The sequence below is a fragment of the Anomaloglossus baeobatrachus genome, chromosome 4, assembly GCF_048569485.1.
Source record: "Anomaloglossus baeobatrachus isolate aAnoBae1 chromosome 4, aAnoBae1.hap1, whole genome shotgun sequence".
Lineage (NCBI taxonomy): Eukaryota > Metazoa > Chordata > Amphibia > Anura > Aromobatidae > Anomaloglossus > Anomaloglossus baeobatrachus.
The window spans coordinates 11,227,794-11,245,791 of NC_134356.1; the positions used below are offsets into that span (position 1 = coordinate 11,227,794).

At 55.2% G+C, this 17,998-nt stretch overlaps 2 protein-coding genes across 6 annotated transcripts in view; one reads left to right on the forward strand and one right to left on the reverse strand.

The window, feature by feature from the left end:
• The first annotated feature begins 401 nt into the window (after positions 1 to 401).
• On the forward strand, positions 402 to 12,688 carry WASHC1 (WASH complex subunit 1). The gene is made up of 11 exons (XM_075343650.1): positions 402 to 484; positions 2,590 to 2,743; positions 2,826 to 2,937; positions 3,302 to 3,448; positions 4,337 to 4,473; positions 4,578 to 4,713; positions 5,140 to 5,347; positions 11,467 to 11,631; positions 11,709 to 11,867; positions 12,175 to 12,243; positions 12,358 to 12,688. Exons 2-11 carry the CDS (start codon positions 2,604 to 2,606, stop codon positions 12,495 to 12,497), a joined length of 1,413 nt encoding a protein of 470 aa, XP_075199765.1. The 5' UTR covers positions 402 to 484; positions 2,590 to 2,603; the 3' UTR covers positions 12,498 to 12,688.
• DDX11 (DEAD/H-box helicase 11) overlaps positions 12,628 to 17,998 on the reverse strand; it is a 51,070-nt gene continuing 45,699 nt past the window's right edge. For 4 of the 5 annotated variants that reach the window (XM_075343647.1, XM_075343648.1, XM_075343646.1 and 1 more), the window contains 3 exons: positions 15,794 to 15,869; positions 13,455 to 13,609; positions 12,628 to 13,127 (listed from right to left, as the gene is read on the reverse strand). In XM_075343647.1, coding sequence (XP_075199762.1) covers positions 13,098 to 13,127; positions 13,455 to 13,609; positions 15,794 to 15,869 — 261 coding nt within the window. In that variant the 3' untranslated portion in view covers positions 12,628 to 13,097. Of the gene's footprint in view, positions 13,128 to 13,454; positions 13,610 to 15,793; positions 15,870 to 17,998 lie in introns of those variants that run through there. The other variant, XM_075343649.1, reaches the window with a different exon arrangement.

The following is a 17,998-nucleotide window of genomic DNA, read 5'->3' on the forward strand; positions in this document are numbered from 1 at the left end:
AATACTACTGCCATATACACAGTACTACTGCCATATACACAATACTACTGCCATATACACAGCACTACTGCCATATACACAGCACTACTGCCATATACACAATACTACTGCCATATACACAATACTACTGCCATATACACAGCACTACTGCCATATACACAATACTACTGCCATATACACAATACTACTGCCATATACACAGCACTACTGCCATATACACAATACTACTGCCATATACACAGCACTACTGCCGTATACACAGCACTACTGCCATATACACAGCACTACTGCCAGTATTGTGGGTACACATGTATCACTGTATCTCAGCCTGAGCATCTGCGGTGACAGAGGCAGTCACATGGCCTCAGCTGGGCGGAACTGGAACACGTGACCCGTCATGTGACAGCGGCGCCGGAGGAGGAGAGCGCAGAGCAGCGGACCCGGGAGAAAGCGGCGGAGAACCGGAAACAGCGGCAGCTCCTGTGTATGTGACTGTGGAGGCGGTAACAGCTACGGACGAGCAGGAAGCGGTGATAGCAGCTGCGGGGAACTATAACCCCCAGCAGAACCAGACGGGCGGGGGAAGGGCAGCTGCTGACTCTACTGGGGTTATCGTACCTCACAGCTGCCATCACCGCTTCCTGCCCCCACCCCCGTATCTCAGCTGTAGGTGCAGCCCCCCCATATCTCAGCTGTAGGTGCTGCCCCCCATATCTCAGCTGTAGGTGCAGCCCCCCATATCTCAGCTGTAGGTGCTGCCCCCCCCATATCTCAGCTGTAGGTGCAGCCCCCCATATCTCAGCTGTAGGTGCTGCCCCCCCATATCTCAGCTGTAGGTGCAGCCCCCCCATATCTCAGCTGTAGATGCAGCCCCCTATATCTCAGCTGTAGGTGCAGCCCCCCCATATCTCAGCTGTAGGTGCTGCCCCCCCCATATCTCAGCTGTAGGTGCAGCCCCCCATATCTCAGCTGTAGGTGCTGCCCCCCCATATCTCAGCTGTAGGTGCAGCCCCCCTATATCTCAGCTGTAGATGCAGCCCCCCTATATCTCAGCTGTAGGTGCAGCCCCCCCATATCTCAGCTGTAGGTGCTGCCCCCCCGTATCTCAGCTGTAGGTGCTGCCCCCCCATATCTCAGCTGTAGGTGCTGCCCCCATATCTCAGCTGTAGGTGCTGCGCCCCCATATCTCAGCTGTAGGTGCAGCCCCCCCATATCTCAGCTGTAGGTGCTGCCCCCCCATATCTCAGCTGTAGGTGCAGCCCCCCTATATCTCAGCTGTAGATGCAGCCCCCCTATATCTCAGCTGTAGGTGCAGCCCCCCCATATCTCAGCTGTAGGTGCTGCCCCCCGTATCTCAGCTGTAGGTGCTGCCCCCCTGTATCTCAGCTGTAGGTGCTGCCCCCTATATCTCAGCTGTAGGTGCTGCCCCCTATATCTCAGCTGTAGGTGCTGCCCCCCATATCTCAGCTGTAGGTGCTGCCCCCCATATCTCAGCTGTAGGTGCTGCCCCCCCATATCTCAGCTGTAGGTGCAGCCCCCCCATATCTCAGCTGTAGGTGCAGCCCCCCGTATCTCAGCTGTAGGTGCTGCCCCCTGTATCTCAGCTGTAGGTGCTGCCCCCCCATATCTCAGCTGTAGGTGCTGCCCCCCCATATCTCAGCTGTAGGTGCAGCCCCCCATATCTCAGCTGTAGGTGCAGGCCCCCTATATCTCAGCTGTAGGTGCAGCCCCCCCATATCTCAGCTGTAGGTGCTGCCCCCCCATATCTCAGCTGTAAGTGCTGCCCCCCCATATCTCAGCTGTAGGTGCTGCCCCCCCATATCTCAGCTGTAGGTGCTGCCCCCCCATATCTCAGCTGTAGGTGCTGCCCCCCCCATATCTCAGCTGTAGGTGCTGCCCCCCCATATCTCAGCTGTAGGTGCTGCCCCCATATCTCAGCTGTAGGTGCTGCCCCCATATCTCAGCTGTAGGTGCAGCCCCCCCATATCTCAGCTGTAGGTGCTGCCCCCATATCTCAGCTGTAGGTGCTGCCCCCATATCTCAGCTGTAGGTGCAGCCCCCCCATATCTCAGCTGTAGGTGCTGCCCCCCCCATATCTCAGCTGTAGGTGCTGCCCCCCCATATCTCAGCTGTAGGTGCTGCCCCCATATCTCAGCTGTAGGTGCTGCCCCCATATCTCAGCTGTAGGTGCTGCCCCCCCATATCTCAGCTGTAGGTGCTGCCCCCATATCTCAGCTGTAGGTGCTGCCCCCATATCTCAGCTGTAGGTGCAGCCCCCCCATATCTCAGCTGTAGGTGCTGCCCCCTATATCTCAGCTGTAGGTGCAGCCCCCCCATATCTCGTGTTGCGCCCATACCCCTCCTCGAGCTTCCCCTGTAACCCCCTACATGCTGCGGTGGCTTCTGACAGCAGCGTGTTCGGGGTTAACCGTCCAGGATTAGCGCCCCCCTCCCCCTCCCGTCACTTCTGCTGATTACCTGCTCATAATTGCCTCTAATTTCCGTCTGCTTCTGCTGATTGCTCCTATGTATAGGGGGGCAGGGGTGTGGGGGTCTCATACGTTCTGCAGTGACCCGTCCTCTCTGCAGGGGGCGCTGTCACGATGCCGCAGAGAATGTCCATGGAGCGTCAGGCGTATTCGGTGCCGCTCATCCAGCCGGATCTCCGCCGGGAGGAGACGATCCAGCAGATCACGGTCACCCTGCAGCACCTGCAGAGCGTGTCCAACGACATCTTCACCAGGTGCTGGGCGCAGCGGGGCTGCGTACGGGAAACGGGCCCTGTCTCACCATGGTGTTAACCCTCGCTTCTCCTCCATGCTCAGGATCCTGCAGCGAGTGGAGACCAATAAGTCGCAGCTGAAGAACATCAACGATCGGGTGCGGCTGGCGCAGGCGAAGATCGAGAAAGTAAAGGGCAGCAAGAAGGCCATAAAGGTGAGCGCCCCCTGCAGGTCCTCCTCGGCAGGTCGCCCTCGGCAGGGGGCCGCAGCAGGTGACCCTCGGCAGGTGGCCGCAGCAGGTGGCCCTCGGCAGGTGGCCGCGGCAGGTGGCCCTCGGCAGCTGGCCGCGGCAGCTGGCCCTCGGCAGGAGGCCGCGGCAGCTGGCCCTCGGCAGGTGGCCGCGGCAGCTGGCCCTCGGCAGGTGGCCGCAGCAGCTGGCCCTTGGCAGGTGGCCGCAGCAGCTGGCCCTCGGCAGGTGGCCGCAGCAGCTGGCCCTCGGCAGGTGGCCGCAGCAGATTGCACACGGCAGGTGGCCGCAGTAGGTTGCCCCTTCCTCAGAAACTTCTTCTTTTCTGTAGGTTTTCTCTAGTGCTAAGTACCCGGCTCCGGAGCGTCTGCAGGAATACTCCTCTATCTTCTCGGGGGCGGACGAGCTGTGGTCTGAGAAGCGGGCGAGACACAAGGTCCAGAGCAAGCATCGGCTGCTGGATGAGGCAGCGCTGCAGGTGAGGTGGCCGCTGGATGACCTGGTGCTGCGGGTGAGGCGGCCACCGGGTGATCTGGCGCTGCGGGTGAGGCGGCCACCGGGTGATCTGGCGCTGCGGGTGAGGCGGTCGCTGGATGAGCAGGCGCTGCGGGTGAGGCGACCACTGGATGAGCAGGCGCTGCGGGTGAGGCGACCACTGGATGAGCAGGCGCTGCGGGTGAGGCGACCGCTGGATGAGCAGGCGCTGCGGGTGAGGCGACCGCTGGATGAGCAGGCGCTGCGGGTGAGGCGACCGCTGGATGAGCAGGCGCTGCGGGTGAGGCGGCCGCTGGATGAGCAGGCGCTGCGGGTGAGGCGGCCGCTGGATGAGCAGGCGCTGCGGGTGAGGCGGCCGCTGGATGAGCAGGCGCTGCGGGTGAGGCGGCCGCTGGATGAGCAGGCGCTGCGGGTGAGACGACCGCTGGATGAGCAGGCGCTGCGGGTGAGACGACCGCTGGATGAGCAGGCGCTGCGGGTGAGACGACCGCTGGATGAGCAGGCGCTGCGGGTGAGACGACCGCTGGATGAGCAGGCGCTGCGGGTGAGACGACCTCTGGATGAGCAGGCGCTGCGGGTGAGGCGGCTCTGCTGGTGAGGCGACCTCTGGATGAGCAGGCGCTGCGGGTGAGACGACCGCTGGATGAGCAGGCGCTGCGGGTGAGGCGGCCTCTGGATGAGCAGGCGCTGCGGGTGAGGCGGCTCTGCTGGTGAGGCGACCTCTGGATGAGCAGGCTCTGCGGGTAACATAGTAGAGCTAACTGCATCATTTGTTTTTTATTTTTCTGCACAAGGCGCCCCAATGTCACCGTCCGCCGCGCTCAGTTCAGTTTCATCAGATTTTTTACGAAAATTGTGGTGTTTTCTACAGGAGAAACTGAAGTATTACCCCGTATACGTGGGTCCGAAGGGGCAAGAAGAGGAGGCGGCGGAGGAGGGGCTGGGCAGTCTCCCCCGAAACATTAACTCTGTCAGTTCTCTGCTTCTCTTCAACACCACAGAGAACCTGTGAGTGCGAGACGCTGCTCCCCACTGAGCCGCAGGTTTAGATGCAGAATGTCGCATGCAGCTCTGGCAGTGACCGGAGTATAAAGCTGCACTTGTCCTTGCAGGTATAAGAAGTACGTGTTCCTGGATCCACTGGCCGGAGTGGTTACCCGCACTAACCAGCCTCTAGAGGGCGATGATGAGGACCGGCTGTTCGATGCCCCCCTGTCCATCTCTAAGAGGGAGCAGCTGGAGCGGCAGGTGAGCGGAGAGCAGCGGCGTGTCCCATCCTCTGACGCCGCGTCCCATCCTCTGACGCCGCGTCCCATCCTCTGACGCCGCGTCCCATCCTCTGACGCCGCGTCCCATCCTCTGACGCCGCGTCCCATCCTCTGACGCCGCGTCCCATCCTCTGACGCCGCGTCCCATCCTCTGACGCCGCGTCCCATCCTCTGACGCCGCGTCCCATCCTCTGACGCCGCGTCCCATCCTCTGACGCCGCGTCCCATCCTCTGACGCCGCGTCCCATCCTCTGACGCCGCGTCCCATCCTCTGACGCCGCGTCCCATCCTCTGACGCCGCGTCCCATCCTCTGACGCCGCGTCCCAACCTCTGACGCCGCGTCCCAACCTCTGACGCCGCGTCCCAACCTCTGACGCCGCGTCCCAACCTCTGACTTCTTTCTAGACTGCAGAGAATTACTTCTACGTTCCGGACCTTGGAGAAGTCCCTGAGATCGATGTTCCTTACTACCTGCCGGACCTGCCCGGAGTGGCGGACGACCTCATGTACAGCGCCGACCTTGGTCCTGGCATCGCCCCTTCTGCTCCTGGGGGGCCGATTCCAGAGCTGCCCACCTTCAGCACCGAGGAGGTGGTGGAGCCGGCGCGGGCTGGTACGGACGCACCTCAATATAATCAAGTTGTTTTTCTTCAGCGCTCTATTGGGAGACCCAGACGATTGGGGTATAGCTACTGCCCTCTGGAGGCCACACAAAGCACTACACTAAAAAGTGCAAGGCCCCTCCCCCTCTGGCTATACCCCCCCGTGGTATCACGGGTTCTCCAGTTTTAGCTTTGTGTGCGAAGGAGGTCAGACATCCACGCATAGCTCCACAGATTTTAGTCAGCAGTAGCTGCTGACTATTTCGGATGGAAGAAAAGAGGACACATATAGTGTCCCCAGCATGCTCCCTTCTCACCCCTGGATGGTGTTGTAAGGTTGAGGTACCTATTGCTGGTACGGAGGCTGGAGCCCACATGCTGCTTTCCTTCCACATCCCCCTGAGGGGCTCTGTGGAAGTGGGATCCTGCCGGCCTCAAAGCTCTGACGCCGGGCTCCATCCACAGACCCATTTGAACCTGCTGGATACGGAGCTGGAGTACCGTTCAGGGACATGGCCCTGCACCATTACAGGTACTCTGTGTCCCCGTACACACAGGCACAGCACACTCCAGACTTGCTGGGTGTGCTAGTGCGCCGGGGACAGTAAAGGGTTACAGTCACTGCAGCTTTGCTGAGTGACTTTGTGTTTTGGGAACTACCGCGCCGGACGCTCCGGGAGCGGCGGCGCGGCTGGGACTTGTAGTTCGCCGGGGACTGGGCGCCGACCGCGCTTTTACGGCGGCGGCGCTTATAACTCCAGTCCCCGGCTTCTGCGGCCTAGTGCCGCTTCGTTCCCGCCCCCTCCCTGTCACTCAGGGAAGGGGACAGGCGCTGAGCAATCAGCAGCGCCGAGGGCTGGAGCCTTATTTACATGCTCCAGCCCTCTCACTGCACTCTGTCGGACGCCGGATTCCCGCTCTGACTTGGGGCACGCCCACGGCCCGCCCCTACTCACACGAGCTGGGGAAGAAGCCGGCAGCCATTACTGCAGAGCTCGGGGCACCAAGGCAGGACGGTGGCGATCATACACCCGCTTATAGGCGGGCGGTAAGCGGCACACATAGTGCTGACCACGATATAACTGCAGTGTATACATGTGTTGTTTTTAACTACATAGGTCGCTATATGCCCGCTTGGGGAGCGACACATTAGCAGCAGGAAAGCAGGTGTGCTAAAGCACAGGCTTTCTAGGCTGCTTGTTTTGCACGACTGAGGTGTTCATTTGTGTTTATGCTGATATGCTATACATTGCACTGTACAGTCGCTAGTCTTAGCTATATTCTTCTGGAATGGCTAGACTACAGCAGCAGAAAACCAAGGGTGCTGGGGCACAGGTTTTTTTCTATGCTGCTTGTATTGCATGGGCTGCAGTGTGCATTTGTACTTGTGCTTGTATGCTATACATTGCACTGTATGGTCACTCTTCTGGGCTATATTCCCCTAGATGACTAGTCTACAGCAGCAGAAGAGCAGAGGTGCCAGGGCACAGGCTTCTATGCTGCTTGTATTGCATGTGCTGCAGTGTGCATTTGTACTTGTGCTTGTATGCTATACATTGCACTGTAGGGTCACTCTTCTGGGCTATATTCCCCTAGATGACTAGTATACAGCAGCAGAAGAGCAGGGGTGCCAGGGCACAGGCTTCTATGCTGCTTGTATTGCTTGTGCTGCAGTGGTCATTTGTACTTTATGCCTGTATGCTATACATTGCAATGTACGGTCACCAATCTTGGCTATATACTTCTAGATAGCTAGTCGGCAGCGGCAAAAAAGCAACACAGTTTTCAGTGCTGTTTTTACTACATGGGATGCTGTTCATGACACCGTCCCATTGTGTGCATGCTCCCCTGTAGCACGTCGTCTGCCGGGGTCTCTAGCACTTCGTCTGCCGGGGCTCTACTAGTTGGGGCCAAAGAAACCTCCTGTCAACCCTGTCCATGGACAGGGACGGAGTAGTCATAATATAGAGACTTGCACCCATGGGCAATCTACTTGAACAAAAGGCAGCTCTTCAGGGCTTTGATACTGACATCGCTCTCAATCCGGATGCACCGGGTGGTAACGCCATACGGAATGATCCTATACCGTCCACCAATGGAAGGTTGGATCTTTCTCCCTCAGCTCCCCCAGTGGAGATAGGAGACGAACAGGAGAAGTTCCTTTTCAGTGTCTCACACAGATATTGAGTATTTTTCTGGCCACGCTGACTTCAGAGAAGCAGTCCAGGAACACCACGCTTACCAGATAAGCATCTTCTCCAAACGTTTTTAGGATACACGTTATCCCTTTTTTCCCCTGACGTGGTCAGCGCTGGACCCAGGGTCCAAAGGTGGATTCTCCAAATTCACAGACAGATGGACTCTGGTTGAAATCTGTCTAGGAGGCTATCGGCGTGTCGGTTGCTCCGGCATCCACAGCCGTATTGGCAACCTAACCTTTTCTGCTGTTCTTGCGCAGCTGACCTTGAGCAGGGACATCTGTACCGCAGAGGCGTCCGTAACCCCGCAATGTCTGCACTGCGACTTACCCTGTTAATGCTGTCCTAAAAGTACAGTCGAGGTTTCGGTCCTTCCCAAGCTCCGGCAGGTCCCAATTGTCCTCGTGCAAAAGGGCTACAAAACCTCAGACGGGCTCAGATTCCGGCCGGGCTCAATCTCGCCCAAGGAAGGCAGTCGGAGGAACCGCTACCAAGGCGGTCTCCTCAGGACTCTCAGCTCTCTCTCTCTCTCCGCATCCGCGGTTGATGGCAGACTCCCCCGCCTTTGGCGCCATTTAGCTGCCACAGGTCACAGACCGGTGGGTGACGGACATTGTGCTCACGTGCACAGGACAGTGTTCTGTTCTCGTCCTCCGACTCCATTCTTCAGAACGGCCCCACCTCTCCACCGAGCAGATGCCCTGCTGCAGGCGGTGGACGCTCTAAGAGCAGAAGGAGTGGTGATCCCTGTCCCCCCTCAGGAACGAGGGCGAGGGTTTGTACTCCAATCTCTTTGTGGCTCCAAAAATGGACGGTTCCTTCCGTCCTGTTCTGGTTCTGAAACTGCTCAACGAGCATGCGAACGCCAGGCGGTTCCGGATGGGATCCCGCCGATCCGTCATTGCCTCAATGTCTCGAGGAGACTTCCTTGCCTCAACAGACATCAAAGATGCCTATCTCCACGTGCCAATTGCTACGGAGCACCAACGTTTTCTACGTTTTGTGATAGGAGACGAACATCTTCTGTTCGTAGCTCTGCCATTCAGTCTGGCGACAGCCCCACGGGTGTTCACCAAGGTCATGGCAGCAGTGGTAGCAGTCTTGCACTCTCACGGACACCCGGTGATTCCGTACTTGGACGATCTACTCGTCAAAGCAACCTCCCTCGAGGCATGCCAACGCAGCCTGAATGTTACGCTGGAGACTCTCCAGACTTTCGGGTGGTTCATCAATTTGGCAAGGTCAAATCTGTCTCCGACTCAATCACTAACGTATCTCGGCATGGAGTTTCATACTCTATCAGCCATAGTGAAGCTTCCGCTGAACCAGCAGCGTTCACTGCGGACAGAGGTGCAGTCTCTCCTTCAAGGCCAGTCGCACCCCTTAAGGCGCCTCATGCACTTCCTAAGGAAGATGGTGGCAGCCATCGAGGCAGTTCTCTTTGCGCAGTTTCATCTGCGCCAACGGCAATGGGACATTCTCCGCCAATGGGATGGGCAGTCAACCTCCCTGGACGGGAAGTCTCCCTTTCCCTGACGGCCGAGGACTCTCTGCAATAGTGGCTTATTCCCACCTCATTGCCATAGCCCCCATCCTGGGCAGTGGTCACGACAGATACGAGTCTGTCAGGGTGGGGAGCAGTTTGTCTCCGCCACAGGGCTCAGGGGACGTGGACTCAGCAGGAGTCCACCCTTCAGTTCGATGTGCTGGAAATCGGGGCAGGGTATCTTACCCTATTAGCTTTCCAAAAGTGGCTAGAAGGGAGCAGATCCGAATCCAGTCGGACATCTCCACAGCGGTGGCATACATCAACCGCCAAGGAGGGACACGCAGTCAGCAGCCTTCCAGGAAGTCCGGCGAATCCTCATGTGGGTGGAGGACACAGCATCCACCATATCCGCAGTTCACATCCCGGGCGTAGAAAACTGGGAAGCAGGCTTCCTCAGTCGCCAGGGCATGGACGCAGGGGAATGGTCCCTTCACCCGGACGTGTTTCAGGAAATCTGTTGCCGCTGGGGGGGGGGGGCCGGACGTCGACCTAATGGCGTCTCGGCACACCAACAAGGTCCCGGCATTTATGGCACGATCGCGCGATCACAGAGCTCTGGCGGCAGACGCCTTAGTGCAAGATTGGTCGCAGTTCCGGCTCACATATGTGTTTCCACTCTGGCACTCTTGCCCAGAGTACTGCGCAAAAATCAGATCCGATTGCAGCCGCGTCATACTCGTCGCACCAGACTGGCCGAGGAGATCGTGGTACCCGGATCTGTGGCATCTCACGGTCGGCCGACCGGGGTCACTACCAGACCGACCAGACTTACTGTCTCAAGGGCCGTTTTCTCCATCGGAATTCTGCGGCCCTGAACCTGACTGTGTGGCTTGTGTGTCCTGGATCCTAGCGTCTTCAGGATTATCCCAAGGGGTCGTTGCCACCATGAGACAGGCTAGGAAGCCCACGTCTGCTAAGATCTACCACAGAACGTGGAAGGTTTTCTTAATCTGGTGCTCTACTCAGGGAGTGTCTCCCTGGCCATTTGCATTGCCTATCTTTCTTTCCTTCCTACAATAGGAGTTAGAAAAGGGCTTGTCGCTAGACTCCCTCAAAGGGCAAGTCTCAGCACTATCCGTGTTTTTTTCAGAAGCGTCTAGCACGTCTTTCTAAGGTGCGCACGTTCCCGCAGGGGGTTTGTCATATCGTACCCCCGTACAAGCGGCCGTTGGATCCATGGGATCTGAACAGGGTTCTAGTTGCTCTCCAGAAGCCGCCTTTCGAGCCTCTGAAGGAAGTTTCCTTTTCTCGCCTGTCACAGAAGGTGGCGTTTCTCGTTGCGATCACATCGCTTCGGCGAGTGTCTGAGCTGGCAGCTCTGTCATCCAAGGCTCCCTTCCTGGTGTTTCACCAGGACAAGGTAGTGCTGCGCATCATTCCGGAGTTTCTCCCTATGGTAGTATCCTCGTTTCATCTTAATCAGGATATCTCCTTACCGTCCTTTTGCACTCATCCGGTTCACCGGTATGAGAATGATTTACGTTTGCTAGATCTGGTGAGAGCACTCAGAATCTACATTTCACGCACGGCGCCCGTACGCCGTTCCGATGCCCTTGTCGCTGGTACGCGCAAGAGGTTGCAGGCTTCTAAAGCCACCCTGGCTCGATGGATCAAAGAACCAATTCTGGAAGCCTACCGTTCTGCTGGGCTTCCGGTTCTTTCAGGGCTGAAAGCCCATTCAACCAGAGCCGTGAGTGCGTCCTGGGCGCTACGACACCAGGCTTCGGCTCAACAGGTGTGCCAGGCAACTACCTGGTCGAGTCTGCACACTTTCACCAAACATTTTCAGGTGCATACCTATGCTTCGGCGGATGCCAGCTTAGGTAGAAGAGTCCTGCGGGCGGCAGTGACATCCCCGTAGGGGAGGGCTGTTTTGCAGCTCTAACATGAGGTATCTCTTTACCCACCCAGGGACAGCTTTTGGACGTCCCAATCGTCTGGGTCTCCCAATAGAGCGCTGAAGAAGAAGGGAATTTTGTTACTTACCGTAAATTCCTTTTCTTCTAGCTCTTATTGGGAGACCCAGCACCCGCCCTGTTGTCCTTCGGGATTTCTTGGTTGTTTGCGGGTACACATGTTGTTCATGTTGAACGGTTTTTCAGTTCTCCGACGTTATTCGGAGTTAATTTGTTTAAACCAGTTATTGGCTTCCTCCTTCTTGCTTTGGCACTAAAACTGGAGAACCCGTGATACCACGGGGGGGTATAGCCAGAGGGGGAGGGGCCTTGCACTTTTTAGTGTAGTGCTTTGTGTGGCCTCCAGAGGGCAGTAGCTATACCCCAATCGTCTGGGTCTCCCAATAAGAGCTAGAAGAAAAGGAATTTACGGTAAGTAACAAAATTCCCTTCTTTACAATGGATTTATTAACCTTTTAATATTTCAGATATTCAAGATGGCCGACTTTTGCCGCCACCACCGCCGCCGCCACCTCCCCCACCTCCTCCGCCGCCTGCAATGCCGGCCATTACTCCACCAGCCCCACCACAGCTGCCTCCTTCCCAGACCACCCTCCCTGTGCCCAGCGGAGTGGACCAGACTGGGGATACTGGTGAGGAGCGATACCCCGGAGCGTGGGCATCCGGCCGGGTACTGGCCGGTAACCGCAAGTGTTTACTTCTCTTGCAGCCGCCATCGAGGGAGCCCCTAAGGAGGTGGTGAAGCCGTCTGACGGCCGCGCGTCCCTCCTGGAGTCCATCCGCCAGGCGGGCGGCATCGGAAAGGCCAATCTGCGGAGCGTGAAAGAGAAAAAGCTGGAGAAGAAGAAGATGAAGGAGCAGGAGCAAGGTGACCCCGGGGGGCTCGGCCGGGAGACTCACTGATTGACAAGGGATTAGCTGCAGCGGTGCCAAGGTGCCGCCAGGCTGAAGCCCAATTCGTGCGCGGCGGCGGCAGCTGGTACTTGGCAGCTCTCCTGGCTCTGAACTTATCTGCCAGCTGCTGATAATGAGCTGCTTCATCCCGCCAGTCAGCACGGGGGGCTTCACCGCATCTGAACGGTCCACAGGGGCTAATTAACCTCTTATCTGCTGGACAGGATAAGGGGGGTGGTCGTTCTCTGTTCCCGGCTGATGTCTTGTGTCTGATCTTGCAGTGAGGGCCACCGGGGGCGGAGGAGACCTGATGTCCGATCTGTTTAACAAGCTGGCGATGAGGCGGAAAGGTGAGAGGGCGCGCCGCCGTTTACTGTACGCAGCACCTGCTGCTGGTCGTGATGATGATGCTGGGGATTAGCCTCTTTTAGGGCTCGTTCACACCGGCCTCTGCTCTTTCCTAGGCATCTCGGGGAAGGGCCCGGCCGCCGGCAGCGGAGATTCACCTGCCGGAGCGTTCGCCAGGATTTCGGATACTATTCCACCTCTCCCCCCGCCACAAATGACTCTGGGAGAAGCGGACGAGGATGAATGGGAGTCGTAGGAGACCAGAACCGGGCCGACGTCTCGGGGAAGGAGGAGCAGAAATACCAAACTTCAGGTGTTTTGCAAAATTAAAAATACTCAGCTCCCCCCCCGCGTCCCCCAAATAAAGACGCAACAAAACTCCGCAGAACATTTCAGACAAGGTTTAATCTTACAAAATGTCAGGAACAATAAATAACAGCAGCGACAGCCGGTGGCTTCTCCATTAATTGGCGGCGGCCGGTGGCTTCTCCAGTAGGGGGCGGCGGCCGGTGGCTTCTCCAGGAGGGGGCGGCGGCCGGTGGCTTCTCCAGGAGGGGGCGGCGGCCGGTGGCTTCTCCAGGAGGGGGCGGCGGCCGGTGGCTTCTCCAGGAGGGGGCGGCGGCCGGTGGCTTCTCCAGGAGGGGGCGGCGGCCGGTGGCTTCTCCAGGAGGGGGCGGCGGCCGGTGGCTTCTCCAGGAGGGGGCGGCGGCCGGTGGCTTCTCCAGGAGGGGGCGGCGGCCGGTGGCTTCTCCAGGAGGGGGCGGCGGCCGGTGGCTTCTCCAGGAGGGGGCGGCGGCCGGTGGCTTCTCCAAGAGGAGGCGGCGGCCGGTGGCTTCTCCAAGAGGAGACGGTTGGGTCAAGATGGCGTCTTCTTCATCTGGAAGAACTACAGAGGAAGAACTGGTTACTGGCGCTGCCGACATCACATCTCCCCCAAGGTGGGGTTTGAGGGGCAGAGCATGATCACTTAAAGGCGCACTCCAGGTCACTAATCTTATGACGCCCCATTACCGTGCACTTAAAGGGGCCTCAGAAATTATGTAAATAAAGCTGAACTTCTCTTGCACAATTGGTCTGATGTGATAAAATCCTGCGCTCGCGTTTCTGCAAACTCCGCCATCTCATACAGATGATGACAAATCTGCCTCAACTTAAAGGCCTTGTGCCCTGAGGAAGGAATAAGTGACGCCAGGTGTAAAAATTGGCTACAAACCTTTCTAATGGATGCAAAAGCGGGACCGAAGGACGCTCTGACTTCTGTGCTGCCGCGGATCCACTGCGGGAGTTTTCCGAAGACGGTCGGTCTGGAGTATCTGTGGTCTAAGAGGAGGATGCTGGCGAAGTCGCCGCGGTGCCGAATCGCTCGTCCTGCCAGGATAATACATTATAAGCTCCACCATAATGCCCGTGTATCCCACCGGCCTCGTATCAGAGGCCCGAAATGCAAAACCTCATAATGCTGAAGAGTCCTCTATTATATAAATCTATGCAGCAAGCAAAATGAGGATTTTTGGTACTCGGCCGCTTCACTGGTGGACAAAGGAGCCATGGGTTATATGCGCCACCTGGAGGCCGACACTAAGAATACATCTTAGAAACAGAGCTCCTCCCCAAGAGCCGGCACCTAGCTATTAGTCTAGTATAGGAGCAACGAAACAAAGACCCTCACCCCAAATGAGAGAGGTGTCCCCCCAATGAAGGCTACGAGAGATTTCACGGTGAGTACCAACATTTTTGGATGCTTCAATGGAGGACACAGCAACCATGAGATGTCTTAAAGCTTATTCATGAGCAAAAAAAAGAAAACCCTCACCCAAAATGAGGTGTCCCCCAAAGAAGACTACGAGAATGAGGGTTTATGGTGAGTACCTAAATTTTTGGAAGCTTCAATGGGGGACACAGGAGCCATGGGATACCTTAAACCTTATTCATTTAGCATAGGTGCAACAAAATGAAGACCCTCATCCTAAATAAGGAAGGTGTTCCCCAATGAAGGCTTCAAGAAATATTTCATGGTGAGTACCAACATTTCTAAATTCTTGGATGCCTCAATGGGGGACACAGGAACCATGAGATGTCTACAAGCTTATTTAGTGTAGGAGCAACAAAACAAAGACCCTCACCCATAATGAGGGAGGTGTTCCCCAATGAAGGCTTCGAGAAAGCTTTGCCAGGGAGTACCAAAATTCTTCAATGATTCAATGGAGGACACAGGAACCATGATATCTTAAAGCTTATTCATTTAGTGTTGGAGCAACAAAACGAAGACCTTCAACCCCCCTCATGAAGGCTAGGAGAAAGAATTTACAGTGAGTACCAAAATTCCTAAATTCTTGGCTGCTTCAATGGGGGACACAGGAACCATGAGATGCTTTAAAGCTTATTAATTTAGCTTAGGAGCCACAAAACAAAGACCCTCACCCATAATGAGGGAGGTGTTCCCCAATGAAGGCTACGAAAAATACATTTTACGGTGAGTACCAAAATTCCTAAATTCTTGGATGCTTCAATGGGGGACACAGGAACCATCAGATGCTTTAAAGCTTATTAATTTAGCGTAGGAACCACAAAACAAAAGACCCTCACCCATAATGAGGGAGGTGGTCCCCAATGAAGGCTTCGAGAAAGCTTGTCCCAGTGAGTACAAACATTTTTGAATGATTCAATGGAGGACACAGGAACCATGATATCTTCAAGCTTATTCATTTAGAGTCGGAGCAACAAAACTAAAACTCTCACCCCAAATGATGGAGGTGTCCTCCAATGAAGGTTACGAGAAAGACATTTTACAGCGAGTACCAAAATTCCTAAATTCTTGGATGCTTCAATGGGGGACACAGGAACAAGGAGATGTATTAAGGCTTATTCAATTAGTGTAGGAGCAACACAACAAAGCTCCTCACCCCCCAATGAAGTCTATGAGAAATATTCTATAGTGAGTACCAAAATTCCTAAATTTTTGGATGCTTCAATGGGGGATAAAGGAACCATGAGATGTCTACAAGCTTATTTACTTACTGTAAAAGAAACAAAACTAAGACCCTCACCCCAAATGATGGAGGTGTCCCCCAATGAAGGCTTCGAGAAAGATTTTGCGGTGAGTACCAAAATTCCTAAATTCTTGGATGCTTCAATGGGGGACACAGGAACCATCAGATGCTTTAAAGCTTATTCATTTAGCGTGGGAGCAACAAAATGAAGACCCTCACACACTCGAAATGAGGGAGGTGTCCCCCAATGAAGGCTTCCATGGTGAGTACCAAAATTCCTGGATGCTTCAATGGCAGCTTCAGAGGCTTTAACAACAAAATTAATCTGAATAGCTGGGTCCTGGCTGTTAGAAAGAAAGTCATCGCCTCCCCAAGATCTATTCTTCGTGTCAGCCCCCAGGTGGCAGCCTAGAGCCCATGGCTCTTGTGTCCCCCAATGAATTGTCGAAGAAAGTGGATGATGATATATAGATAGATTATATATATATATATCTATATATATATATATATATATATATATATATATATATATATATATATAAATATAGAATGCTATTCTCACCGATGGACTGGTTGACGGCTTTCATGCACAGATTCTCAATGAGAACTTTCCCGGCTGATACACCATTAGTCTTGGGCTGGAGAAATAAACACAGTTATATAGGAGTCCTGGTATTATGCGCACCCTCCTATCATGGTATAGTGCACACCCTCCTCTACCCTCCTATCATGGTATAGTGCGCACACCCTCCTCTACCCTCCTATCATGGTATAGTGCGCACACCCTCCTATCATGGTATAGTGCGCACACCCTCCTCTACCCTCCTATCATGGTATAGTGCGCACACCCTCCTCTACCCTCCTATCATGGTATAGTGCGCACACCCTCCTCTACCCTCCTATCATGGTATAGTGCGCACACCCTCCTCTACCCTACTATCATGGTATAGTGTGCACACCCTCCCATCATGGTTTAGTGCACATCCTCCTATCATGGTATAGTGCGCACACCCTCCCATCATGGTATAGTGCACACCCTCCTATCATGGTATAGTGCGCACACCCTCCCATCATGGTATAGTGCACACCCTCCTCTCATGGTATAGTGTGCACACCCTCCTCTACCCTACTATCATGGTATAGTGCGCACACCCTCCCATCATGGTTTAGTGCACATCCTCCTATCATGGTATAGTGCGCACCCTCCTCTCATGGTATAGTGTGCACACCCTCCCATCATGGTATAATGCGCACACCCTCCTCTCATGGTATAATGCGCACACCCTCCTCTCATGGTATAGTGCACACCCTCCCATCATGGTATAGTGCACACCCTCCCATCATGGTATAGTGCACACCCTCCCATCATGGTATAGTGCACACCCTCCTCATGGTATAGTGTGCACACCCTCCTATCATGGTATAGTGCGCACACCCATCATGGTATAGTGTGCACACCCTCCTATCATGGTATAGTGTGCACACCCTCCCATCATGGTATAGTGCACACCCTCCTCTACCCTCCTATCATGGTATAGTGCACACCCTCCTCTCATGGTATAGTTTGCACACCCTCCTATCATTGTGTAGTGCGCACACCCTCCCATCATGGTATAGTGCACACCCTCCTCTCATGGTATAGTGTGCACACCCTCCTCTCATGGTATAGTGCGCACACCCTCCCATCATTGTATAGTGCGCACACCCTCCCATCATTGTATAGTGCGCACACCCTCCCATCATTGTATAGTTTGCACACCCTCCTATCATTGTGTAGTGCGCACACCCTCCCATCATGGTATAATGCACACCCTCCTCTCATGGTATAGTGTGCACACCCTCCTCTCATGGTATAGTGCGCACACCCTCCCATCATGGTATAGTGCACACCCTCCTATCATGGTATAGTGCGCACACCCTCCCATCATGGTATAGTGCACACCCTCCTCTCATGGTATAGTGCGCACACCCTCCCATCATTGTATAGTGCGCACACCCTCCCATCATTGTATAGTGCGCACACCCTCCCATCATTGTATAGTGCGCACACCCTCCCATCATTGTATAGTGCACACCCTCCCATCATGGTATAGTGCACACCCTCCCATCATGGTATAGTGCACACCCTCCCATCATGGTATAGTGTGCACACCCTCCTATCATGGTATAATGCGCACACCCTCCCATCATGGTATAGTGCGCACCCTCCTCATGGTATAGTGCACACCCTCCCATCATGGTATAGTGCACACCCTCCCATCATGGTATAGTGTGCACACCCTCCCATCATGGTATAGTGCGCACCCTCCTCATGGTATAGTGCACACCCTCCCATCATGGTATAGTGCACACCCTCCCATCATGGTATAGTGCACACCCTCCCATCATGGTATAGTGCACACCCTCCCATCATGGTATAGTGCACACCCTCCCATCATGGTATAGTGCACACCCTCCCATCATGGTATAGTGCACACCCTCCCATCATGGTATAGTGTGCACACCCTCCTATCATGGTATAATGCGCACACCCTCCCATCATGGTATAGTGCACACCCTCCTCATGGTATAGTGTGCACACCCTCCTATCATGGTATAGTGCGCACACCCTCCTCTCATGGTATAGTGCGCACACCCTCCCATCATGGTATAGTGCGCACACCCTCCCATCATGGTATAGTGCGCACACCCTCCCATCATGGTATAGTGCGCACACCCTCCCATCATGGTGTAGTGCGCACACCCTCCTCTACCCTCCCATCATGGT